This window comes from Thunnus maccoyii, chromosome 2 (assembly GCF_910596095.1).
Source record: "Thunnus maccoyii chromosome 2, fThuMac1.1, whole genome shotgun sequence".
NCBI lineage: Eukaryota > Metazoa > Chordata > Actinopteri > Scombriformes > Scombridae > Thunnus > Thunnus maccoyii.
Genome location: NC_056534.1, coordinates 33,872,613 through 33,900,530, shown reverse-complemented (window position 1 = coordinate 33,900,530; position 27,918 = coordinate 33,872,613). Strand labels below are relative to the sequence as shown.

Genomic DNA, 27,918 nt, shown 5'->3' with positions numbered 1-27,918 from the left:
TTTGTATTGAAGACGGCATAGGAAAATCATATACATTGATTATTATTAATATTGACATGCGGCAGTTTTAATTCATTCAGAAGTTCAGTTTATACTTTATAATTCAGTCAACATGGCATAACGCTGTTGACGCTCTTTTCGGTCTTTGGCGCCCAGAAGACAGACAGATAGACTGTACCAACTGTAGAAATAGGGAGGCATGTAAACAGCAAATGTGCCAAACCTGATGTTCACGCACAAAACACAATTAAAAAAGATTTAACATATCGCTCTTTAATACACGATATAGTTTCCTTCTAAAATGCCATCTAATTTCTATTACAACCATACATTATCTAGTATATGCTTATTTCTACCACCCTGTTTTCACATCATGGTATGATCCATTACATCCCGCCCCCGCCGCCATTTTCCATGTTATTCTCTGTTTTGCCGCACAGTGTTTCACCAATTTTGAATGCAAAGATTTCTTATATTTTCTGATAAGTTTGCGTTATTAACTTCCTGGCTTCTCCAGTTTAGTGGAGGGGGAGTTTATCTCCAAATTCAGCCAAGGAGACGGCCTACTTAGACAGCCATGTACATCAAACAGGTAAGCGAGCGACACCGTAGTTACTTACAGACTGGCCTAATGAGGCTAGCTTAACGTGATAATTGTGCTCACAATACACAGTTTCAGCACGGAATATAGCTTTAATTGAATCGCAGAGTTAAGTAAGATCATGCATAAGCTAAATATATAGCTCACTAACGCTAACTAGCGCTACGTGGATTAATCTTGAATTGAATTGCCCGTCCCCCTTTTTAAGAGGCTAGGCTAATGCTACAAGCTAACGTGAGGTTAACGTTAGCTGATTTAGTCGTTTCTGTGTCAATATTGCACCGGCATCATGTAGTTAACTTGCTTTCTCGTATTTAAAGATACGCTCTGACGTTATTGTGGCTGTCTAACTAATGGTTTATGTGTATGAAATGATCCCCAAACGGTGACCGCCAGTCAAGGCCCTGTGTCTGTGTAGGGGAGAAGTGGTAGTAACATATAAACTCGTGTGTGGTTATGACGGTGTTACGGACTGTGTATTCACGGTTGTCTCCGGGGTCCTGTGCAGGTCATCATCCAGGGGTTCAGAAGTTACAGGGACCAAACTGTGGTGGACCCGTTCAGTCCAAAGCACAATGTCATCGGTGAGTATCAACTTTTCCTCACATGCTTATTGCTTATGTTACTTGCTTATCGTTTACCTGTAACTTACCCCAGAATAAGATCCACTCACTTTGGTTCTATACAGAAGGGAAACTTTCTGTAAATAGTGCAAAGAAGTGAAGAATGCAAGGTGCGCCGAGATAAATAATAAATGGTAAAAAATAAAAATAAAAAAGACATGTTACTTTATATACATATAGTAGGTTTCTGTATATTTAAACTCTGCTTTTCAATAATTTTATCATGTTGATCAATTGTTTTTTATGCTGATGCTAAGTGCCTTGAACTGCCACTGTGCATGCTATATATGCTATATGTGCTATACAAATAAAATAGACTTGACTATGTGTTATAGCGTTCATGTGCTTGGGTGTGCACTTTGGATGAAGACACCTATATGAGCTGCCAGAAAAAGATAGTGAGCCAAAGTTTCATGTGGGTGGCTGTGAAGATATTGTATGTCGTCATGTCCTCATTTTCTGCTTTTTTTTTTTTTTTCTCGTTACAGTTGGAAGAAATGGGTCAGGAAAAAGTAACTTTTTCTATGGTAAGCGAGCCTTAATGACAGCAGTCAAACATTGTCTTCTCTTGTAAAGTTCATTGTCTAATATCATGACTCCTGTCTGTTTCTTTAGCCATCCAGTTTGTGCTCAGTGATGAGTTCAGCCACCTTCGACCCGAGCAGCGCCTGGCCTTGCTCCATGTAAGTACAGGCAAATGACAGACACACAACAGATTTGGCTACTGTTATGAAAATGGCTTTCTGACACATTGGTTGTAAAATACTGAACTTTTTGCTCATGTAACCTGTGTAAATCCCTAATAACTGCTGGATTACAACAGTCTTAATTGCATTAGTTACATACTGTATCTGTTATTAACATATATCTTCATATTCATTATGTTGACATGTACATGAATTTCACTTCCCTGTCACTGTAGGAGGGAACTGGTCCTCGTGTCATTTCGGCTTTTGTGGAGATTATATTTGACAACTCTGACAACCGGCTGCCGGTAGGAATGACAAAAATTTCATTCTGATCCTATTACTGTAATGTCTGACAAAAGGATTGACCCCTGCCCCTTTGGTGTTGTTGAAACCTTTCAATAAGCCTCTCAAATAATACTCTGTCTCCTGTGTTAGCAGGAGGCTTTCCTGCCTGTGAATGTGATAAATACTTGGTTGTTTTATTTTTGCTGTCATTATAAACTCAGGCCGGAAGTGCACTGGTGTATTTGGCATGCCATCTGGCCTGTAATCTTAAAAGTTCATGGTGTTGTCTGTCCAATATAATTTTATACTGCTGATGCCTGGCTCTGGTACAACACCTACAAATGCCAAATTAACAACATGATAATAAGTGGACTTAACACCTAACAAACCCACCAAATTATCCACAGGGGAGAAACTTTTAAGAGAGGCCTTTAGCATAGCCCATTTTACAACTGCATTTATACCAAGACTCTCATAACAGTACACATCAGTACAGTCAATAAATGTGGCAAAGTACCAGACATTCATATTGCCTTCACAACTGCTTTTATGTGCATCCTTAGCCGAGGCTACCCGCTGACGCAGCACAGTATTACACATGTCATGTTGAACTGTCGTCCTAAATTGCTGACAGCGGTTATGACCTCTGAATGCGGTCAGCCTGCTTCAGTGCATGCTGTGCTTATTATTTTGACAGGCAGGATGTTTGTTCTACTCTAGAAATCCAAAGATTGGTTATAACTAGGTGTGAAACTGTAATCATGCAGCTGACTAACACTGTGACATAACCAGCCAATTCTGCCGCAGTGTGTGATTCTCCTCCTGACCACTAATAAATGTCTCTCCCTCCAGATCGACAAAGAAGAAGTCTCCCTTCGTCGTGTCATCGGTGCAAAGAAGGACCAGTACTTCTTAGACAAGAAGATGGTGACGTAAGTATTGCTGTGGACCGACTGTCCATGTCCCTGTAATCACAGGAAATGACAACTCTGTCAATCCATGTAATCACTTGTTTGATGGCGTCTGTGATTGTTGCAGTAAGAATGATGTCATGAACCTTCTGGAGAGTGCCGGCTTCTCCCGCAGTAACCCCTACTACATTGTCAAGCAAGGAAAGGTGAGAGAGGAGTGGTTGCATAACCTCACAGTTGTTTAACACACAATTTTTTTTTGTTTGTGCTTTGTAATATGCAAGCAGGGCTTAGGACCAGAGTGCTGGATGTCTTTAGCTGGCCTGTCATGTTAAAATGACATCAGTACAATATCAGCTGATAGAAGGATTGGTGTTAATTTGTAAAATCAGAAATGAACATCCACTAAATGTGAAGTGTATTGTGTCAAGTAGGGAACCCGAACAGCAAGGTATTCTGTCTCACTCGTTATTGCGATGGTTCATGCAGATCAACCAAATGGCTACAGCACCCGACTCCCAGCGTCTGAAGCTGCTGAGAGAGGTGGCAGGAACACGAGTGTATGATGAGCGTAAAGAGGAGAGTATTTCGCTCATGAAGGAGACAGGTAAGAGCTTTCCACTTGAAAAATAATGTCTACTTGATTTTGACTAAACTGGAGTGTTTGTGAAAAAGTTTCACACTGTTTTTCTATATTTACTCAGTAAGTTTCATGAGCTGCAGGCTCAGTAAGTACAGTGTAAATAGTGCACACTGCACAGTAAAAAAAAAGCACCTGAGCTGGTTAATTTGAAAAAATAATGTTGGATATATGGCCGTTTTCATCAAGGAACAGTCATTTAAAAACAAGTCTTAATGATGTTATTGTCTTTATTATTCCATCTTCAGTGTACCTGATAGCGAACAACACACAATTACATACAGCTGTTAAATCACTTGTTTGCATTTGAAAAAAAAACCCAACCTGTTGTGTATGTTTGGCAGAGGGGAAGAGAGAGAAGATCAATGAGCTGTTGAAGTACATTGAAGAGCGTCTGCACACCCTGGAGGATGAGAAGGAGGAGTTGGCTCAGTACCAGAAGTGGGACAAGATGAGAAGAGCCCTGGAGTACACCATCTACAACCAGGAGCTGAACGAAACCCGCGCCAAGCTAGATGAGGTAAAAGAGTCCTACAAAAATCTGAATTTATCCACTTCAGTAGCATTTTGATCACAGGTGTTATAGAAATCCTGAGCATGTAAATTCAGAAACTCGAGGAGATACAGATGTTTTATGCAAAAAGGTTTATTGACAAACACAAAGTTGATCAACCAAGGAGATAGTAGTCATAATTCAAAGTGTCACAACAAATCTGAAGGAAAAGAGTTGAACCACTCTGTTATTCAGGCAGCGTCCAGGTGACCTTGTCCATAGTCACAACATTGCTTTAAGATTGTTTACTTGAGCGCTGTCCCTATGGCAACAATCATAAAGACAGGTTGGCTCGACTGTCTGCTTGTCTAATGAGAATTTCATACATGGCACACATATGTAAATAGGAGCATTTTCATATATGAGACATTTAAAAACTGTCAGAAGAAGAAGAAGTGAGTGAATCTTGTTCAGTTATGAATGAAAGTGAGAATTAAGTCACTGCAGCCTGTGCACCGAGCATTTAGGTACTTCTTCTGTTGCATACAGCTTCAAAACCAAGCCTTTTGTATTTTATGTGTGTGTGTCTTTGTTTTTTTTCCCCAGCTGTCCTCCAAAAGAGAAACCTGCGGAGACAAATCCAGACAGCTGCGTGATGCTCAGCAAGATGCCCGAGACAAAGTCGAGGTAAAGAAATCCATCACAGATGTAAAGCTGTGATTAGGGGTGCATGAAAACGAACATTCACAAAATGATAATCACAGCATCATCCTCTAACAAGGTGTTATAATATGCACTGAAATACAGTATGTAAAATCATATAGTAAAATGTTGCATTTATGCCGCAGAATTTTGTCGTTTTCAAAACCTGATTATTCTGAATATCTCACACTGTGACTGTGATCATAGTAAGACTTAATGTACTCATTACGCAAGCAGTGAATCACAAAATGTCAGGCATGAGAAAACAGAAATAGAATACAGAAACTAGTTGAGTGATATTAAATTTGCTAGTGTCATCGAGATCTTTGTTAATATTTTTTGTAGTGAGCATCGAAAACAATTAAAACATTTTGAAACCGCTAATGTTCCCAACCGCTCTGACATGTCGTGGATCTGAATATAAATAAACGGATAGTCATTTATTCACTGACGTGGAAATAAGCTGTCGTAGTTTGAATTAAATCTCACGGCCTGTTTCTCCCTTTTGGCTCTTGTTCCGTAGGAGACGGAGCGTGTTGTGCGGGAGCTGAAGTCCAAGATCTCCGCCATGAAGGAGGAGAGAGAGCAGCTGTCGGCCGAGCGCCAGGAGCAGATCAAGCAGAGGACCAAGCTCGAGTTGAAGGCCAAGGACCTGCAGGATGAGCTGGCAGGCAACAGCGAGCAGAGGGTACGGAAGCCTCCCATCTGCGTCACTCTGCACTCGTGATGCTGCACCAACAACACTCCCCCTTCCCCTTACAGCACTGTACATAGAGGGACGGTAGTCGTTTTCTCTTTGCACCCATCCGCTCAAATCCGTTTGAAAGTTGGGTAAATGTTGACAATTATTCACTTTTCAAATAACTCAGCAAGAATAATATATAGTATAGTCTTCTGTAGCCCCTCATTGTTAGTCTATGTATTAAAAAAATAAATAAATAAAAGACAACAAATGACCAGAGCCCAAAGGGATGGCTTAAAATAGTTTTCCCTGACTATCAAAATCCAGGGTATTCAGTTTACAGTCATCTAAAAACACAGAATGTTAAAAAAATCCTAAAATTTATGACAGTAAATGTTTATTTATTTCATTTACAAAAGTGTCACTGATTAATTTTTTTGTTGATTGTCCCAGTAGATTCACTGTCTAATCAAAAAGCACAGATCCTAAAAGCAGTGGGGTTTTTTGTCTCATTCCCCTCTAAAACAAGAAGTATGGCCAAATGTACTCAACAGTTTTAGTGCTGAATTTTTAAGTAGAACCATTTGCTGGTCCAATACTGGGATGACGAACCAAAACAGAGGAAGCACCAGCCTGCGTATCAGACTCTTGCCAGTAGTCCCACTATACATCACTCCTGGCATGAGCTCGTGTGTACAGAGCTGGCACGGCTCACTGTCCGTATGGCCTCGTGTTCAGTGTGTGTTTGTGTGCACGTGTGAGTATGAATAATCATACAGAACAGCTTTATTGGCTCAGTCTGTGTGAGGACCATGATGGGTCCAAGGCAGCATGCTGGCTGCTGGTTGGATTAAGTCCACCTGGCTGAAACTGGAACAGCATCAACCAAAAGTTATTGGAGCAAAATGAAAAGCAAGGAAAGCAGAAGTGCGTCACTATCTGCTGATAGTAGTTTGATCAGGTTCGAGGCGGCCTTGACTGTCACAGTCTGTCGCCGGTGGGCATATATATATATATATATATATATATATATACTGTAAATACATAATAATAATACTAATGGTTTTTTAAAAAAAAACGTACATTAGTGAATCTCCACACTATCCTTTTTTCCTGAATGTATATGTAGCCTGCACCATTCAGTACCCTGAGATTTTATGGGATCTGCTTTTTGAATTGTAATTAAGGTTTAAACTGATTGACATCTGAGCAGTGCAGGATATGTCCACCGTATTTCCAATAATAATTTCGTTTCAAGATTATTTGTAGCCCACACATTGTGCAGAAACTCAACCTTTTACATTTCACTATCAAGTAGAGTCAGATAAGGTAGCATGAGCAAATGTAATGAATAGATGTGGGTATAAACTACAAATAAATATAGGTCACACTGTACAAAGGTGATCAGAGCACCTTCCATCTTTTGACAGTGAGTTTTGTTCAAAAGTCTTTTTAGCACTCGCCCTCCTCGATACCTTCTGTCTTGACATAACCTACTTTGTTTCATCTTCACTTTCTGTTTCTCTGCTTTTCTTGCCCTCCTTATCTCTTTTAAGTTCTACATTTTGAAGATGTGCCGTAAAATTGCCTGTTTTCGCTCCTCCAGAAACGCCTGCTGAAGGAGCGTCAGAAGCTGCTGGAGAAAATCGAGGAGAAGCAAAAGGAGCTGCAGGAGACGGAGCCCAAATTCAACATGGTGAAAGAAAAAGAGGAGCGGGGCATCTCCAGGTAGGGATGACTCACTCACAGCTACGGTCCCTTGAGCAGCTGGTGACTAGCGATAACTTGATGAGTCAGTCATCACATTATGAATACATTCTGATAGTGAGAGATCAAGAGGTGAATGCACATAAGATATATATAGATTCTCTTAAAGTACTTTGGTGCAGATGTGCTACAAACATTTTGAAGCCTGATTTGCAAGGAGGGGACACTGAGTTCCTTTGAAGCATGCAGATTCGTCAAAATCACGGAAATATAACTGTTGGCTGACGAGATTTAACCGTGCACATATTCAGAGGCGTAATTTCTCAGGAAATGAATAGAAAAAAAGGTGACTTATTGATGTGGCTTCCTGTGTGAACTTGTGGTTTAGTTCACAAGTTCACTCTTTCTGTTGTGCCATCTACTTTCAGACTGGCCCAGGCTACGCAGGAGAGAACAGACCTGTACGCCAAGCAGGGTCGCGGCAGTCAGTTCACTTCCAAAGAGGAAAGGGACAAGTGGATCAAGAAGGAGCTGAAGTCTCTGGACCAGGCCATCAATGATAAAAAGAGACAGATCGCAGCCATCCACAAAGACCTGGAGGACACAGAGACCAACAAGGAGAAGAACCTGGAGCAGTACAATGTAAGAGGAGGAACCGCAGCACCTGTTCTCCACTGTTTAGTTTTATACTTGGATGATTTGTAGATTGGGGGGATTAGTTTGGTTAAAGTAGGTATTTTTTTGTAGCTATTACTTTCATTATTACTGCTGCTAGTAAGTGCTATCAAAATGACACGAGGTTGCTGTTATGGGTTGTAAAAACTGGACTTTGAGATGCTGTGATGTTTTGTATTTTTCATGCAATCACTGTAAAAGCTTTCTGCTGTTTTGATTTAACCCCTGAGTGTGTCTGACCCACTTTCAACTTGTCTCTTTTTTAGAAACTCGATCAAGATCTAAACGAGGTCAAGACTCGCGTCGAGGAGCTGGACAAAAAGTACTATGAAGTGAAGAACAGGAAAGATGAGCTGCAGAGCGAAAGAAAGTAAGACTCTTTGACTTAATTACATTTAAATTTCAACCTTTGCTCATGCTTTTTTATTTTTTTTATTTTTTTTTTTACTAGCTCCATAGTATAGCATCACTTGATTTATATCTCTAGGTGAGTCATGCCGGCATCTTGCATTAAGCTGAAAGGTTAAATTGTCCACCCTCCCTTTAAGTCAATATGCCATGTCTGCCTAGCAACCTTTATTTACATACCACAGTATTGTCTGCTGTGAATGTCACCGGGCTTTCCATGTCCACTCAAACAGTGAGGTGTATTTATATAATGCAGAGGAGGAGGATGCCTCGGGCCTCTGCTGCCGGACACTTTTTTGCTTTTAAAACGTCTTCCAGGTTAGTAGTGAAATGACAGTCAAGAGAGATGCTTCTCTGCTTCTTAAAACACGACAAACGGAGCATTTCTATTCAGGTCTGTCCGAGTATTATATGAGGTAACACACTCGAGGGAAAATGTGTGTTTTCATTTTAGTATAAAAAAAGAGGTCATGATCTTTTTTTAAAAACTGAATTCCATTAAATTCAATGAAAAAACACTCATTATCATCACTAAGTAAAACTAATTCAGTGAGTGATTTTCATGAATATGTTATATGATTGTCTGCAGCCTCCACTGTGATCCATTGTCTGGGTGTAGTGGGTGAAAAGGCAGCATAATGACGGCTTTAATAGATGGAACACAACATGCAGACACCACAGCTGCAAGCTGTTAGTAATGTATCATCTAAAATTATGAAGAAATTACCCTAATTGAAACAAGAGGGAGGCTGCTTTGGCAGTTTAATTGTTGCAATTATTTAAATTTGATTATTTAACAAGAATTAAGATATTTAGTTTTTATTTGTGAGGATAAAAGCTGGCTGTCTCAATATTGGTCAAAAAATCAACATGATTTTAAATGTTGTGCAAATCAAATTTCATATCAATCTGAGATTTTCATTCTCTTCTTTTTTGTTTGTATTTATTTATTCATTCATTATTTACATCAAAACAAATTTTAGTACAGTGCGCATGTGTTTTGTTTTGTTTTTTTTTATCACTGACTGACTCCTGTTCCTGTCAGTATCATGGCTGCAGTTGACTTTTTGTGTTTCGGGTGACATAAGTGTAACAGTGTGTGACTGTCCGTGTCTGTCCAGCTACCTGTGGCGTGAGGAGAACGCAGAGCAGCAGGCCCTGGCAGCCAAACGAGAGGACCTGGAGAAGAAACAGCAGCTCCTTCGAGCGGCCACCGGCAAGGTCCGTGTCTTTGTGCATGATTGCATAATTATTGACTTGCATAACGGAACTACGGGATACCTAACCCTTCCGTCTGCAGTATTTGTCTTTGTATGTGTGCACACACACATAAATTCCCTTTTTTTTTGTCGATGATGATGGTTGAAAGCTGTGATAAATGATTGGTAACTCACTAATCCTTTCACTAGCACACTCATGTATACATACTCACCACCCTTTTCTGTGGATGGCACTCAGAAGTAGCCTGTCATGCTACCCGTCTATTAAACCTTCATACATGCACTTAACTTGCTGAAATACTGTGAGACAGGAAATAGGCAGGAAATGAAGATAAATCAAACCCGCCGAGTGAAAAAGTGCCTCACTCTCTCTGAGCCCACCTGAATACTGCGAAAGACTCACTTTGTGACTCAGCCAGTTGTCAGGATAGGTATATCAAATGGAATCATTCATCTGCCTCGCTACTGGCACCTTATCATAGCTGGCTAAATTTACATATGACTCACTCCTCACTGCCCCATCCAGTAACTGCCAGTCGTTTCTTCTGGGCAGATGCATCAATCAAATATCACTTCTGAATAATTTCTGCTGAGATGAAAGGCTGCTGTTTGTGGCTTCATGGACAAATGTCCCGCATTTATTTTTCTTTCATTGGTCCCAGCTGACTCATCCTGTCTCCAGCCTTTGATGGGCTCTGTCTGCCCTCTCTCATATTTTAAATTCATAGTGTACAGTTTATAGTGTTGCACAATATTGTCAAAATAGAAAAAGATTTCTCTCTCTGTATTTGTCCAATGCCTCTCAATAGGAAGTACCATAAAAGGCAGCAAGTGGAAAAACTATTTCCCGCTGTAGCAGCGTTCTGAAGAAGTCGTGACTGTTGTTGTGAAAAAAATCTGAATAACATTAAAACACAATTATGTTAGTTGATAAAATGCTATAGTGCATTTTGAGATTTTCACAGTTGCAGTTTCAGTTATATAAACTTCATGTCAGTAAATAAATAAGATCAAGTGTAGGTGCTTTTTAGTTTTTTGTTTGTTTGTTTGTTTTTTAAATAAAGCGCTCAGTATTCCTCCTCTTCCTCCTCTTCCTCCAGGCCATTCTGAATGGTATCGACAGCATCAACAAAGTCCTCGAGCATTTCCGTCGGAAGGGCATCAACCAGCATGTCATCAACGGTTACCACGGCATCGTCATGAATAACTTTGAGTGCGAGCCCGCCTTTTACACCTGTGTGGAGGTGACCGCTGGTACCAGGTGAGGACTGATTTCTTCTTTTGTTTTTGTTGTTGTTGTTTTCAATAAAAATGTGACTAACAAACATTTGTGTGAACATTTTGCACCAAAACACAAGTAGTTTTACTACTTTTAGTACTGCTCACATGCTGCACGGTAACGCAAAGGTGTCCTATGTCAACCTTTACTTAAACAGAAAGGACCATTGAGAGCAAGCTCTCTTTTACAAGGACGCCCTGAATACAGTACATATAAAGGAACACGAAAGTTACAGTATCATCATCAACATAGAAGAACGATAGAGGCAATAAAAATGCATATTAAAACAATAAAAGCACACAAAAAATTATAGCATCATTAGATTGTACAACAAACAGTTCAAAGACATCAACATAAGGGACATCAATCACTTGCATTCACACTGCTCTATGCTGAACTGTAAGTTCACAGACCAGTTTGAATGTACTTGCATATAGAGCTGCTGCGGTTACCACATTACCACGGTAACACAATCACATCACGCCCACCACAGAGTCTAGCTGATCACCGCTGAGTGAGCGGCTCAAGAGATAGGACATTAATTATCCTCTCAGGCTTGACATAAAGAATGATGTGCTAAGACATAAAGATAGACATTTAGACTGCAGAGGCTATGAAGAAAAGACTGCTACAGGAATAAATGCATCTGAAAAGTAAAGGGTATTGGTCCGAATATAAGACTTTTTTCCTGGAAATATGTTCGACAACAACCTTTTTTTCCATGACTAAGACGAGATGATGACAAGATGGCACCGACATCATTGAACACTAACTGTGACTGTATCAATATGCAATATTGTTGATGAAAAAAGACGAGACTAAAATGCTGCTTAAAAATAACTCTTTATTTTCATTGACAAAATAAAATAGACTCTCAGGAGGCGTTAACAGAGCAGCAGCAGCAATGAGTGCTCTGTGTGTTTACACCGGAGGCGTTCAGGTGCAGTGTGGAGTGTAGGTCATCTATGTTTACGGAGGAAAATAGACATCAGGTCACGTTTACGTGTATATAGTCCAAGTGAAACGCGAGCCATTACATGGTCTCTGTGGACAGCTGTATTGATAAAAATAGCAGTGTATAACGTTACCTTTCTTTATCATGGTTGTTGTTGTTATTATAGCAAACCATGCCATGTAAAGTCCATGGGGCACATTTTTTTTCTTTTTTTTATTTCTTATCAATTTTATTAGGCTAACTACTTTTATTTCTGTTGTTCAGAACAGGAAGGTAAGTTTGTACTTCGGGCAACCAAAAAATTGGTTTCAAAATGTTTTATTTTATGTTCAGCTCTCATTGTTTTATAATAGTTTTAAAGAGAGTATTTGGCCCCAGTTGTTGAATCGTATCGGTTCAAAATAAATATGCAAATCAGAACTTGTTCCATGTCTGGATGTATTGTTCCTTAAATTGATCCCATCAGACCAGCCGCAGTCTTAATCATTCAATCATTTTCATCAGATAATAATAAGATAAAATCTTGAAATAAGTTTGACTAAAATGACAAAAACATATATTGGTTTTGGTTCGACAAGATTGACTGAAATGTTCCATATAATCTGAAGGCTAAAAAGACTAAAATGTCCAGTCAACTAAACTTGACTAGAAAAAACAGGATGAGGTTGACTAAAAATGATTAAAAACTAACAAGAATATTTGACACAGGACTAAATTAACACTATGGCCATCCATTCTTTATTTTCATGACCTTCATGATGATGTTTTTCCAGACTCTTCTACCACATTGTGGAGACTGACGAAGTCAGCACCAAAATCCTGATGGAGTTCAACAAAATGAACCTCCCCGGAGAAGTTACATTCCTGCCCCTCAGCAAGCTGGACGTCAGAGACACCGCCTACCCTGAGACCAATGTGAGGACTTAGTACACATAACATCATTTGCATAGTTCAGAATATTAGAGAGCATTTTGAGGCATAGATATAAGGTTTAATATAAATGTATTTATACCGGATATAACTCAATTCGGTGCTATAAATGTTACATTTTCAACAGTTACCAGCTGCTCTGGCTGGTGACCCTCTCTGGCTTATCTGTTAGGGACTAAATTTATTTGCATTTACTACTTGATAGGTGCTATTTTACACCAAACCTTTGCTGCACTCATTACACTTTAAAACATACAGATGAGTAACAATCATGCAAACTTAATTTTCATCATCACAACATACATAAATTCCACTTTTCCCCATTCTACTACAGCTAGTTCTTGTTTGACAATACAGTGTGTAGTATTTGACTCATATCAACCTGTTTTTGCCCCCCCTAAGGACGCCATTCCCATGATCAGCAAGCTGCGCTACAGCCCCAACTTTGACAAAGCCTTCAAGCACGTGTTTGGTAAAACCCTGATTTGTCGCAGCATGGAGGTTTCCACCCAGTTGGCCAGAGCGTTCACCATGGATTGTATAACCCTGGAGGGTAAGCCCACCTGAAATACACACTACAGTATACATACCACTGAAAAATAAAATGAGCAACAGGGGGGAGGAGGGACAGTCCTTGTCACAAAAAATATGGATAAACAAAACTATTTATGAAAAGATATCTGTTACTAGTTATCTGCATCTTAAGAGTTGTCACTCGATTGAGGTTTTGTGTTTCTTGCCTTTGTAACACTGAACTTTCTGCATCTTTGTGCCTTTTCTACATAGCACAGGTTTTTTTTTAGGACTGTATGTAATGCTAGTGTTTATCTCTTACATATGCTACATTGTGTGTGTGAACTTTTAGGTGACCAGGTGAGCCACCGTGGAGCTCTGACAGGAGGCTATTACGATACCAGAAAGTCTCGTCTGGAGCTTCAGAAGGACATGAGGAAGGCCGAGGAGGAGCTGGGTGAGCTGGAGGCCAAACTCAACGAGAATCTGCGCAGGAACATCGAACATATCCTGTCTGCTATAAGATGCTGTATAATGGGTTTGTTGATTAAGTGTTAAATGTTGGTTCCACAAGCTCTCCGTTGAGAGGTCAGAGCATCAGAGTTAAGATAAGTTTCTGTATGGATAACTGTGCTGCCGACACTCCGTATGTTACTCACATTTACTTCTCAGGGAAAAGCTAAGGGGGGCAATAAAAACGTTATCTTTTTTTTTTTACCTGTTATCCAGCAGGTTGCATCTTCAAAGGTATTTGAAAAGCATCCCTGAGATGAGAACATCTTTCCTCAGGGTGCAACTAATGTTTAAATTCAGGATATCCACAGACTGCGTAGCTCAGTACAGCGGAGCCGCGTTTGTAGTGCTGTTGATGAAAAGGTGAGCAAAGTCTGTGGAAATACTGGATTCAAATGTTTGTTTTGCCTCGAGGAAAGATGTTCTCATCCCGCGCAGACAGTAAACACCTTTTTAGATCACAAGAATATTTTGTAGATGCAAACCGCTCCCAGACAACAGGTAGAAAAAAATGATGTTTGTATTTCTCCCCTAAGTTTTGCAGTGAGAAGTCTGAGTCACGGTGTAATGTAGGGAGCACAGAGGTCAGACGTGGGGCTACGTGTTGATTATAACGAAATGGGTTGAGTCACATATGAAAACCAGACAGTTAGTAAATAAGAAAGTCTCTTTGGTTTTGTTAGTGTTCACCTCACGGGGTATACAGGAAGAAGGACATTGATGGAAATGTTTCAACATTTAAGAAAGGAAGAATTCACCATATGAAATATTGACATTAATTTTGTAAAAATGCTTGTGCAACAGCTCCAGGAAGGCGTTTCCTCCCTTGGAGAGATGGAGGAGGAAACATCATGTACATGCACGATCAATATCGTATAGAAAAACCCTTCAGACATCCTCTTCTGTTGGTAGAAATATGTTTTAATTCACACACCACCCTGCAGTTCATAGCAGCGTTTTCTCCATCTAGGAACTCTGTTTGAACAGTTAAAACGCCCTTGAGTGCCGCCCTCACTCAATTACAGGGTGATGTCACACGGCTGAGTCTGTATTTTAGAGATGGATTAAACACATCTGGGTTATGTAGCTACCTCAAAGCCGGCAGGAGGCTGACTCGGTTGCTATGAGAGGGTGTTAGCAGGTCAAGAAGGATTAGAGGATGTCGGGTCATATTGGACAGAGCCATGACTCACATGTGTCAGAGCAGGACAGCCTACGAAGGAAGAACAGGGGGGGGGGGGGGATGAGAGAGGATTTGTGCTTGCATGTACTGCATGTTTATAGATACGGTCACTTCCGGTACGATTATCTGTGTTTGCATACCTGTGTGATTGTGTGTGCACTTCTCACAGCAGGTACTGTGTGTGCGGGTGAATATGTGCACCTGGCGATTACGTACATGTGTGAGTAGGCAAGGGAAACGGATGACTGAGCCGATGACACGGCGCTCGTCCTTCACTCCTGCAGCAGTGAGTCACAGAACAGATCAATTATTTAAAAGCCTCTTGTTTTTCACTCTCTACCTTTTGCCCCTGTCGATAAGCATGAGATTACGCTGATGCACCTCAACCCATCCTTTCTATTTTAAGTCGCCATCTTCATTTTGCCACCAGCACCACAGTGTTGAGGTAATGCAGTAAGTGCACTTGTGCTGTGATTGCTCATAACTGCCACGACTCTTATCGACTTGGTTATGTGTAATGCATCTGTTTTTATATTTTATTCATAGGAGTTAAAGTGGTCATCTATTTTTAAAAAATCATTTAAGTCAGGGGAAACGGGTAACCTGATGTCAGCCGCTCCCATTCAAGAAAAACGATCAGAAGGTCTCGAATCTTCTATTTTCTCAGTCTGCTCCGGACGTAGCAGGGCAGTCCTCTGACTTTCGGTGGCCCCTTTTTTTAAATCGATAAAACCACCAGCGGATTGATTTGCCTCAGTGTTTATTGAGTCCTGTTAAACCTCAAAGGGGCCAGAGGAGAGTTGCAGTCCTAGAGGATCAATAAACCTGTCTGTTAAATTAGCTTAATGATGAGTATGTGCAGCCCTCCTTAATCCTCCGCCTTGATATCAGTGATGACACAGACTTCCCCTGGAAACCCAGTCACATCATTGAAGCCCTTTTGTTTTCACTTCTAACAAAAAAAAGCCTCTGACTTTTTATTTGTTAATGGGAAAAGCCTCAACAAAAGCCAGTCTCTGTTGCTTCTGCTTCTGTTTTTGTTTATTGGTGTGTAAATGGTAAATGCAGTGTACAACAGAGGTAATACAGACAGCTGTAGCCTGTAGACACTGGATCATATTAATTTCCTTAACGGCCGCCTCTACGTATTAACAATGAGATCGACCAACTGATGAACCAGATGCAGCAGATCGAGACACAACAGAGGAAGTTTAAGGCGTCCAGAGACAGTATTCTGTCAGAGATGAAGATGCTGAAAGAGAAGAGGCAGCAGTCGGAGAAGACGTTCATGCCCAAGGTGATCATGCGCCGATATTATCACAATATCCTAATTAATATTTATTTGCGTGATCTAATATCGAGTTGTTTCTAGCTCACCTCCTCTCTGCTATCTACTGACCGTCTTATCTTCTCTCCCTCCTCTTCCTCTCCAGCAACGCAGTCTCCAAAGTCTGGAGGCCAGCCTTCACGCCATGGAGTCCACCAGGGAGTCGCTGAAGGCCGAGCTGGGTACAGATCTGCTCTCTCAGCTCAGCCTGGAGGACCAGAGGCGTGTCGACGACCTCAACGATGAGATCCGTCAGCTCCAGCAGGTCAGGAGGAGGAGGAGGAGGAGGAAGGGGCAGAGACGTATGATCTGTGTCTGTTAAACACAGGATTTGTGGCACAGTTTATACTAACTGATCAATATAAGCTGCTGCATTTGGAATGAATTTTTATTATCTAGTTTCTCTATTAAGGAGAAGTGCTACATACGTATGTTTAGATCAATATTTGTTCAAACAGCAGATCATCAAGGTGCGTGTATTTAAATGATTGTAACTTTCAGATTTCTTTGTAGCTAGCGAGCAGCGGGCTGAAATGACAAAAGATCAGCAGCAGCCAATAAACGTTCGCTCTGTGACTCGATCGAATAACAAAATCCAATTTAGCTGTATCACATTACAGTTTGTTGGAGGGACGATAAAATATAACGTTCAGTGTGGGACATGATTGATGGATGTGTCCTTTCTGTTTGTTCCTTCTTTCATTACACACGGTATCTCAGACACCACAGATCGGATCAGAAACCTTTTTAGAAAACAGTGTTGAGCTGAAATAGTTGGTGCGTACACATCCCTCCACATGCTCATATGTAGTTCAGAGAATGCAGCTTTTACCTACATTGTGTTGTTTCTGTTTGACCCCCACCCCTCCCTCCACCCCCCCGCCTCTTGCTAGTGTATTCAAATGACTTGACTGAGGTGAGAGTAGCAGGCAGCAGCTGTGTGTGGGATGTTCCTGTGATCCAGCGTTGCCCCCTCTTTCTCTTTCACTGCCAGCTGCTCTCAGCTCTCACCTCAATGAACTCTCAGCTATTCCCGCTATGGTTGCACAACAACTCCGCCCCCACAACATGGAGCCTTTCATGTATGGTTCTGCAGTGCTGGCAGTTGTTGAATTTTTATATCGCTCGCAACATAACACTTGGTTTTGTGTTTATGAGTTAGGCTCTGTTCACACTTGGCATTCACATATGTGTGTGTGTTGGGTCAAGTGGACAGCTCTAAGCACAGGTGTGAATGAGCTTCTCACCTACCGATCGTCTGGGGGTTTCTAAATGCAAGGTAGTTGCTTGAAGGGCAGTGAGAACGGCCGCTAACAAACCTACATCCCTCACATTTTGTCAAGGACACGCCTAACAGGAAATGATGCTCTCCACCCATTTTCCTTCGTAGTGAACTGCATGTCACCGCCCCGATATGAAGGGCCGCCCTAAAGGCTTTGGATTGGTTCTCTAATGCTGGGTTGTTGTTTTGTTTTTGTTTTTTTAAGTCTCGAATTGTTTCCACCCAGTTTTAACACTGAGTCTAGTGTGAACACACTCAAGACATATTGAGGAAGCATTGAGATCCGATCACTCAGACCTCATTCGGAGGTAGTCTAGGCCGCGTATGGCCACATTCTTTTAGCAGTGTATACGTGAATGTGTTCTGGGCCACACTGAAAGACTGCCTACTGGACTGATGTCCTATGTGTAAGTGGAAGTACGTACTTATTCACGTGCCAACGGCATTATATTAAAGTGTGAAGCAACAAGAAGAAGGTCTCGTGGATGGAGTACACACGAAACATGTGTCTGGTTTCCACTGAGGCCGAAGAGTTTTGATTTTGCCTGCGCGCCAAGGTCTTTGCAAACTTCTTCTTCTTTTAATTTCCAGCAGACTCGGCACCGGAAGTGCATTGCTGCCTCCTGCTGGTTAAAAACTCATTTGCAAACAAAAGTGATGTCTGTGTTTATTTGCATGTAGAGTAAGAAGTGAGATCCAATCACAAGTGGTCACTTGAGACACATGTGGAGATGCATGTTAATGCCAGGTGTGAACGGACGTACTGTCCTCTTGTGATCAGATCACTCAGGACGCATGTGAATGCCAGGTGTGAACAGGGCCTTATTGTTATTGTGGCATTTGCCTGGACAAGTGTGAATTCACACACAGGGGATTTTTGTGTACCATGTTTGGGCAAAGACAGCATTACAGTGAATAATTACAGATGTATCAGATATTAATCAAAGTAATTGTAATTCTTAGTAGCTGTTTTATTCCATGTAGAGCAGAAGGTGGATGTTTTCGTCACACTAGGGCAGTCCAGATGTTGTCTGGTGGTATCAATGGGAGAAACATTATTCAAAATTGGCTTTTAATATTTCCTTACTAACATTTGAAATTCTCTATCACTCTGCCATCGTCATTCTGTGTGGCAGGTTCTTCCCTCTGATACACAGCGAATAAGAAAACTGTCAAGAGCTTGTAAATACCGAGTAGCTGTAAAACGTACTATTGTGTTACATGAGCAATGGTTTTAGTGTTTTATGTTGACCCTGTTATCCACCCACAGGACAACAGACAGCTGCTGAATGAGAGGATCAAGCTGGAGGGCATCATGACCAGAGTGGAGACGTATCTCAATGAGAACTTAAGGAAGCGTCTTGACCAAGTGGAGCAGGTACGCTGTCCCTTTAAACTCCTTAGAAATACGTTTTTTTTATAATCTACTGAAAGAATCGTGTAGTATCTTGCGCTTTGTTTGAATTCTCAAACTGATTCAATGAAAAAAAAAACCATTGTAATGTGTTGACATCGTGTACTGTGGGTGTTTTGATTCATGCATGTCACGAAGGGGGTGTTTGCATTTGCATGACCCTCTTTATTTTATTTTTTTTGTGATGTGACCTAATTTGCATTAACGCAGGAGCTAAACGAGCTGCGAGAGACTGAAGGAGGCACAGTGCTCACAGCCACAACATCTGAGCTGGACGGCATCAACAAACGTGTCAAAGATACTTTGTCTCGATCAGAAGGTACGCATTATGCTAAAGACAAAACAGAGAGGTGATGGTGGTTACCTAAAGTTTAGAAAAACACACACACACACACACTTTCATGGTTGGTGGTAGCTCAGAGTCTTAAGTTTATGTCTGAGTTAAATGCAAATGCGTCATGAATTAGTCAAAAATCAGCAAGCTATAACAAGAGAGTGAGTCGACACCAAACATATTTGGAGTTGTTTATTCATACTCTTAAGTAATCACACTTTCAGTTTGGTTTGTTTTGCAGATCAAATAAATACAGTTTGATTTTTGGGTCAACACACTGACATCACCAAAAACCTGAAAAACTATTTGGAGTACATATGATTTTTGTTTTCAAGCTCTGGTTGAACCTAATATGTATCAGTCACTTTTCAGCTTTCACAGATCAGTCAATGCATTCTACCCATAATGCATTAGGTTCATCTTTGGGAAAATGAGTACAAGCTCAGTAACTTGTGATTTATACTAATACTTACATGAAGGCTGAGAAAAACAATCAAAATGTGTTGAACAGAGGCAAATATAATGATTTTTGGATTGTATGTAGCAGCCTTTGAAGTACCTGTTAATACCACATTATTAGGTAACTTTTCAGGAAACTAACAAAACAAAGCTTAACAATTTTGTCTGTTATCTTTTAATAATATCTGTCGGGGCCTAAAACTTGCTGTAAGTCGATAATCTCAATCGACAAAAGTGCAGACTGCCTCTTCTGGTACTGCTGGACGTACCATCTGCGGTACGTCCAGCAGATGGTGAGAATCGCTGAGATGCGTTTGACTCACGCTTTGTATAATATGTTCTTCTAGAGACAGCCTGGCCGCACAGTTGTATAAATGTTCTAGCTGTGACTCAGACGAGGCGGACAGAATGCAGTTGTCAGCAAGCACTTGTTCCTGAATAGAATTAATTTGCATGGATTCATATTTGATCATTCTCACTAACTTATTAATGACACATTCACAGCATGACCTTCTTAAGTGAATATTATATTCAGTCCTTTTGTTGGAAACTCTTGCATGTCATTTTCATATATGATTCAGAAAATCATCAGATTTTCTTTTGTCTCTCTCTTTTAACAAAGTGGGAGAAATAGCCTCCGTATTAGTAGACGAAGGAGTAATTGCGGCTCCTCGACGAAGATGAAACCCACACCGTTTTATAAGTAGTGTCGACTGTTTTTCGCAGTCTACTTTGGAAAAGTTTATTTCAGTAACTTTAAGAACTATGATGGGCTTTTTCTGAACCAGGGACTAAGCCACAATATGTATGCAATAATATCTAATTTGGACTGAAACGTCTCATCAATCACCTCCTCTTCTAATGTCTATCCACAGATCTGGATTCTATGATTGACAAGACAGAGGCGGAGATCAAGGACCACATAAAGAGCATGGAGCGCTGGAAGAATATCGAGAAGGAGCAGAATGACGCGATCAACCACGACACTAAAGAGCTGGAGAAGATGACCAACAGGCAGGGCATGCTGCTCAAGAAGAAGGAGGAGTGTATGAAGAAGATCAGAGAGTTGGGCTCTCTGCCTCAGGAGGCCTTTGAGAAGTACCAGACCCTCACACTCAAACAGGTAAACACACACACAGCCTCATATACTAACATCTCATACTATAGACCGTAAATCCATCCTCATATAGAAGTCAAAATATCATGCGCTTAAAGCAGCAATAAGTAAATTGTTATTTTGTTTTTGGACACTTGGGGGCAGCAGGACAAGTTTAAACACAACCCTGAATACAGTATTATCAACTTCTATGAAGTTGTTGCGGTGACACACATTCCTATAAACATCCAGCAGACACAGAGCAACAGTTCAAATGAAGTCCAGTATTCACTTTGCTTTTGGCTCTGTTTTGGTCTCCAGAAACTCCCGAGATCTTCAGCAGCTCAGTGCTCCTCTGTGTTCACCAGCTAGTTACTAACTTTGACTTGTCTGCTGTAGGGATGGGTTCTGATAGCCTCATTCCCGATGAGCTAAACACCCGGATTTATTAAGCCTCCGATGCTGGTGAATCTCTTGTGGAACATTTTATCTTTCCTCATTTTTTTTTAGAAAACATTTAGGTAGCAGGTTTTATCATTTTCAGCCGACTGTTGCTGTCACTGGTTAAAATAACAGCAATCACTAACAGCAGATTAGATCAACTGTTGTTAATACTGTAACAGCCAAAATATGAAGCTTGGCTGTTCTCTGTAACACCACCTGCATGAGTGGATTGTGTGTTTGTGTAGTTTCACACGGAGGCGACTCTTCTCTTGAGAAACGTCTTCCAGTTAAACTTTGATTCGTATCAAATGAACGTTTTAATCTGATCAGCTTAATAGTACAGCTGTTAATTGGATGTGTCAGATCCATATAATTAACACCTCCTTTAATATGCTTCTTATCTAATTTTCAGGTTGTAGATGCAGGTTATGAGAATTAATTAGGCTGCTTCTAAACACTTTAGCATCCAGCTGCCTTTGACATCTTTGAGTTGGAGTTATTTTAGCCTTTAGTTACTTGCAAATGTCGAAAGGTTAAAACCGAATAAGATTCAGTAAGGGATTCAAAAGGATTCGGTTTTGATAAGTGGATTTGAATTTGATAAATGCTATCAAACCCCATCCCAAAACTGTAGAGCAGCAGCTTGAGAATATCTGCTGGTTAACAGACAGAAGCAGAAAAATGTGTAAATATTAAGAAAACTACTATATTATTAATTAGTCTGTATTAAACACAGTATAGGTGATCCAGAGATCCAGAGAGGACTGAACAGTCACAGTCCGCTGTGTGGCAGTGAAGTAAAGAAGACAACTTCCTGCCATCTAACTCTGTCTGTTATCACTCATTTTAAATGTCGTTACAGCCGATCACACAGCTGTTTTTTCAGGGCTGTTTGTCCCGTTCCTAACAGATGTCGGCTGTGATGTGCAGTTTTGTCGTTGGCCGACTGAAAGGAAAACGCAGAAGAAGAGATTTTATCCGCCTTTTATTGTTCAGGTGTTTCTCTGTGGACAGAGACTGCTTAGTGTGGACGTAGTCTGAGTCACACCCATGAGTGTGCACACATACACACACAGATAGACCCAGCGTCCCTAAGGAATAAGGCTTGAGCCCATCACATCCCACCCACTCACCAGTGACTCAGACACTGGTTAGTGCTCTGTCTCTGATTTTTTTAGCCAGCTGCCACTGGGAGCTCAGACTGAGAGTTGAGTGGACCTGGCTGCATCTTTCATAAGTGTCTGAGCATGTACTGTGTGTGTGTGTGTCTTTGCGCCCCCCCTCCCTCCACTTCCCCTCCCCCTTGACAATGCTGAAAATAGCCTCACACTTTCTCATAAACACTCTACATAGTTAATCTTTCTCCGCGGGACACTGCTCGGGGGCAAGATGGTGCCATTGATTGCAGAAGTGGATGAGAGGGCCGAGTAATAATGGCACTTGCTCATGTTCCTGTGGTCATTAGTGATTCAGATGGACGAGTTTATAGTTCAAGAGTTTGTAGAGTGCGTGTCACTTTTGAGCCAGACTAAGCTGTTTCCTAATTAATCAGGTCATGTCATCTTCAGATATTATAGAATCTGGAAAGACGCTTTTAAATACTTGAAATACAGAATATATCTGAATTTAGTCAATAAGTGGTATCAATACACATTTCATATATTAGCAGGTTTAAGGAAAATTTCCAGCTCTGCAGGTTTATGTTGCATATTTTGCTGGAAGATTTTCTCACTTTGTACAAAATAAACGTGTGGTTCAACTAAACATGCACACGTGCAGACCTCTTTCCTACATAGTCATGCCGCTCCTTGTGTCTACCTTAAAGAATTTAATAGTTGATTATTATAATTGACAAATCTCACAGTGGAGCTGGATCACATGGTCATCCTAAGCAGATGATTGTAGATGTTTAACTTTTCTGAGCATTCAAAGGACTTCCCGTCCATGTTTTAAAGATTGAGATTGCAAGTTCATCTTAGTTTTTAGAGTATATTATTGAAACAGACAAAATTGTCATATGAATAGAGATAACAATGAAAGAAAGAAATAATTATCACAAAAAACAGTAAAAAGCAGATTTTAGACAAGGCTCAGAACAGTAGTTTGCTTAAGATAAAGAAGTAAAGATACTCATGGACTGCCTGACTAACAATGATTTAATCTTTCCTGTTTTGTTTTGTCTCCCCTCCCACCCACCTCTGCGCTACAGTTGTTCCGTAAACTGGAGCAGTGCAACACGGAGCTGAAGAAGTACAGTCATGTCAACAAGAAAGCTCTGGACCAGTTTGTCAACTTTTCCGAGCAGAAGGAAAAGCTCATCAAGCGTCAGGATGAGTTGGACCGTGGCTACAAATCCATCATGGAGCTCATGAATGTCCTGGAGCTGCGCAAGTACGAGGCCATCCAGCTCACCTTCAAACAGGTACGTTACACCTGAGACTCAAGGGAACGTCCAGTTTCACCGACTTAACCAGTGTTGGACTCCGTGATGTATCAGCCAGCTGACGGGTGTTACAGTCATTGCTTAACAAGACAGACCATAAATGTAGCTTGTTACTTGCTAAGATATTTTGTCAGTAGTTGATATTTTGTTTTTCTAGTTGGTACCAGATGTCCTGTTCATGACTGAGTTCCCAAAAGTGCTTCTGTCTCAATCTAATAATATAATAGAAATATAACAATACAGCAAGTTGAAGCTTCTTCTCTAAATATTTTACCAGACGCCTGCTGATATGCAACATTTCAGCTTTTTTTTATATACTTAATGATTATTAAATACATAAATCTGTAGATGCACACTTAATGAACATCTGAGTAACGTCACTCTTGCCGTATTTTCTCACCTCCCAGGTGTCGAAGAACTTCAGCGAGGTTTTCCAGAAGCTGGTGCCCGGAGGCAAAGCCACGTTGGTGATGAAAAAGGGCGACGCTGAAGGCAGCCAGTCCCAGGATGAGGGTGAGGGCGGTGCAGACAGCGAGAGAGGCTCCGGCTCACAGAGCAGCGTTCCTTCCGTGGACCAGTTCACTGGAGTCGGCATCAGGGTAAGAGTTTGTTGTAACTGAACTTGATGGATGTGTCCAGACGCTTCTGCCTCAGGTCTAATACTCAACCTCCTCTGTTCCGTGTAGGTGTCGTTCACAGGGAAGCAGGGTGAGATGAGAGAGATGCAGCAGCTGTCTGGAGGTCAGAAATCTCTGGTGGCTCTGGCCCTGATATTTGCCATCCAGAAATGTGACCCTGCCCCTTTCTACCTGTTTGATGAGATCGACCAGGCCCTCGACGCCCAGCACAGGAAGGCTGTCTCGGGTAAAAGCGTTAGCATAAATACATAACATACATTAATTCGTTGAACTGAGTGGTGAGGCTCAACATGACGGGGTCTGTTGACATTGTGTCAGTGAGGTAATCTTGGCAGAAAATTGTGATTTCAGTTCTTCATCTTCATGTCGCTTCATGTCCATTTCAGACATGATTGTTGAGCTGGCAGGACACGCCCAGTTCATCACCACCACCTTCAGGCCTGAGCTGCTCGAGTCAGCTGACAAGTTCTACGGTGTCAAATTCAGAAACAAGGTGAGGCTTTCCCTTTAAGTCTTCCAGTTCTGTTAAAGGATCACTCAAGTTTGATCTCATCTGAGGTTTTTCTCACACACAGGCTGTGGGAGGATTTTAACGGTGCTGTGATGTTTCTCCAAAATGAAATGCTCTTTTTTTTTTCTACACATTTTGCAGATAGCGCTGATGTTTCTTAACAAACAGAATAAGTTTAACAGTGCATATGCTGCACAAAATATCCAACTGAACATGAAAATCTCACAGCACACAAGGAGGTTGAGACTGTTTGCTTCACTTTAGGTTTTATGGGTGCAATATGTAGTTTATTCTGTATAAAACCATCAACTTTTGGGGGCAACAGGATGTCATTGTGAGTGGTGCGAGTGTCATTATAGAGAAAGAAAACTAAAAACTTTAAAAAGCCATATTGTTGCATTCGCTGACATTCTGCGTAACACATTCCTGAGCATTACATCTGCTCGACCCACCACTTCTCTCCAGAGATGCAGTCGCAGATTTTGTTTAAAAATAAACTACACAGCATTATTCAACACGAACCAAACCCAAACACAGTCATGAGACATCGAGTGAAAGGGAACGAAGATCTTTAGTCATAACAATGTTTGCTTGATATGACGGTGAAACCCGAAATAGAACAGTCCAGGTTCTGCTCAGATTTCTGCCCATGCATTGTCATCCTCGTCCTTCTGGAGAAGTGTGAAAAAAATAAATCAGGATTTACGTCAGAGTCCGTTTTTTTCCATCTCTTTCTGTAAATATTGAACAATTCTGTTATTGATTTGTTATCTAAGAGACCACCGTGCTCACAGGAAACTGATTACTTCTTGTAAATCAAGCTTTTGAGGTTTCATAAGCAACCGTGATTACTGCTTAGTCAGAATGGCTTAAGTGGAGGCATTGATTGGTCACATAACTGAGTGTGTGTGTGTGTGTGTTTTTCTTTTAGGTGAGTCACATCGACGTGATCACAGCAGAGCAGGCCAAAGACTTTGTGGAGGATGACACCACCCATGGTTAATAGTCTTTGCCCCCACCCTCCCCCCTCTACAGTGCACTGCGTAGCTCAAAGCCTTTCGCCACAGAGCCCAAAGACAGAAACGTCTCCCTCAGTCCGTCAGCCTCTTCTAGTCGTCCTGTTACACATAAACAGGGCAGCGAGTTGAAGCTTCTTGGACCATCTCTGAATTGGACATGTTCTAGTAAAAACAGACAAACCCCCCCTCGTTCAAAATCACTGATATTTACAGTTCACTTCTGACATCATTTCATGGTTTCATAAGAAGAGATGAATTTATTATGTCACCCTTCCTGTGTAACCATGCCTCTGTATGTATCAATGGCACCGGATTTGGTAAAACTAACACATGTGTAGGTCTTTTTACACAGACAGAAACTCATTTTGTCTGAAGAGAGCACTCATTTCCTTTTGTGTTATTGTGAGGAATTTTTTCATTTGAAACGAGAAGTGCCAGAGGCGCTCTTAAAGGCAACGAACCGTCAGAAAGCACCTCATCCTGTGTACAGTTCAGACTGTTTTGATATGACTTACATGAAGATTGTTAAAGTGAAACCTTAAAGCTCTGTGGAGATGAGAGTCTTCAACCGATCTGGATTTTTGTTGTTTTTGGAAAAGGAGTGTGTTCACTCTGAGGTTTCTGTAATGTAAACTCTTTGTACTGAGAAAACAATGCTAACTTGTATCAGTCATAACCAGCCATATGGTTTAAAATGTTTAAAGGTTGTGGTTCCTTTTTATGGTTGTTACTGTATTGTGTAATTCCCTGTTTTAGGTCATTTAAATATATGAAAGTTTTAATTCCAAAACGCATTATCTATTTTGGAAATCAACAATTCCAACATTAAAAACAAAAACAAAAAAAACATCCATATCTATTTGAGTCCTGAAGTGACTCGATAGTTAAACCATGTTGTGCTTTTTCTTCAAGTTGTAATTTATCATTTGTTCATTTCTTCAGTGGATATGTTGTTTGGAATGAAACTCATCATATCTTGTACCTAGTTTCAAATCTGCAACGCTTTTTACATGTTTTTGTTCCTTTTTATGTAATTAGAAAACTCCAAAAAATAATAAAGGATTTTAAAATAAAAGACCACTAGGTGGTGCTGCGCTACTGATGTTCCTCTCACACGGTTAAAGCAGCATTTATACAGAGAAATAACAGTCAGGTGGCACAAAACGATGCATTTTTCAAAATGGATCACAGCTACACATGATTGGAGTATTTTAACTGGTTAACATGTCTTGCAAACTGTACATTTATGAAAATAAGATGCAAAGATTATAATGTAGTTACTCCTATTATTCTGAACATTAATATCTGTATAGCTGAATATACAGTTATACATTTTCATGCATACATGTTTACAATTATTCCTCACTGGATCAGTAATATCTCTTCTTGATAAGGAAGGAGACTGTAGATTGAGTGTTGGGTCACAGTGGACATGAGCAACTGTCTGGGATCAAGGTAGGAATCTGCCACATTACTCAGCCCTTACACCTGTGTTATATTCTGTTTGTTCTATCAGTGATCCTGTTGAATCGCAGTCTGCCAGGGGAGATCCCGCGTGTCACACATGCGTAGTTACCATTCTAGTGTAACATCACCATGCACTGGCAGTGGATCTGAAAGGTCGTGACCTCCTGAGATGGATTCGTGGACCCCTGTTGTAATACCGCAGACTTCCCGAGTATCTCGCTCCACAGCAGTCGCCAGGACTCGCATGGTCCTGTACGTCAGAGGTTTTGAACTTCTGAGAACAGGATGCCCACAACAGCGATTTTGTAGTCATTGCGCTGTTGTTAGACATGATCTAAAGCAGAAATACGTCTCTGGCCGACTGCTGGGAGGCAAATAACTGATCAAAGTGAAATCTTAAAAGGAAAAACAGACTGTATTTTGTCATTTTAGTTGTCAGCTTCTGCGAGATGAGGCAAAACAATTTGATATTTTG

At 40.8% G+C, this 27,918-nt stretch overlaps 1 protein-coding gene across 1 annotated transcript; it reads left to right on the top strand.

Moving 5' to 3' along the window:
* The first annotated feature begins 391 nt into the window (after nt 1–391).
* Nucleotides 392–27,051, top strand: smc3 (structural maintenance of chromosomes 3). The gene is made up of 29 exons (XM_042433922.1): nt 392–592; nt 1,110–1,185; nt 1,713–1,751; nt 1,840–1,907; nt 2,147–2,218; nt 3,051–3,130; nt 3,237–3,315; nt 3,599–3,716; nt 4,094–4,269; nt 4,849–4,929; nt 5,468–5,632; nt 7,233–7,354; nt 7,762–7,975; nt 8,275–8,378; nt 9,538–9,637; nt 10,737–10,897; nt 12,644–12,785; nt 13,203–13,353; nt 13,666–13,818; nt 16,155–16,306; nt 16,443–16,601; nt 18,889–18,996; nt 19,243–19,351; nt 20,701–20,948; nt 23,575–23,787; nt 24,216–24,407; nt 24,495–24,672; nt 24,833–24,939; nt 25,889–27,051. Exons 1-29 carry the CDS (start codon nt 578–580, stop codon nt 25,958–25,960), a joined length of 3,654 nt encoding a protein of 1,217 aa, XP_042289856.1. The 5' UTR covers nt 392–577; the 3' UTR covers nt 25,961–27,051.
* Nucleotides 27,052–27,918: the final 867 nt, after the last annotated feature.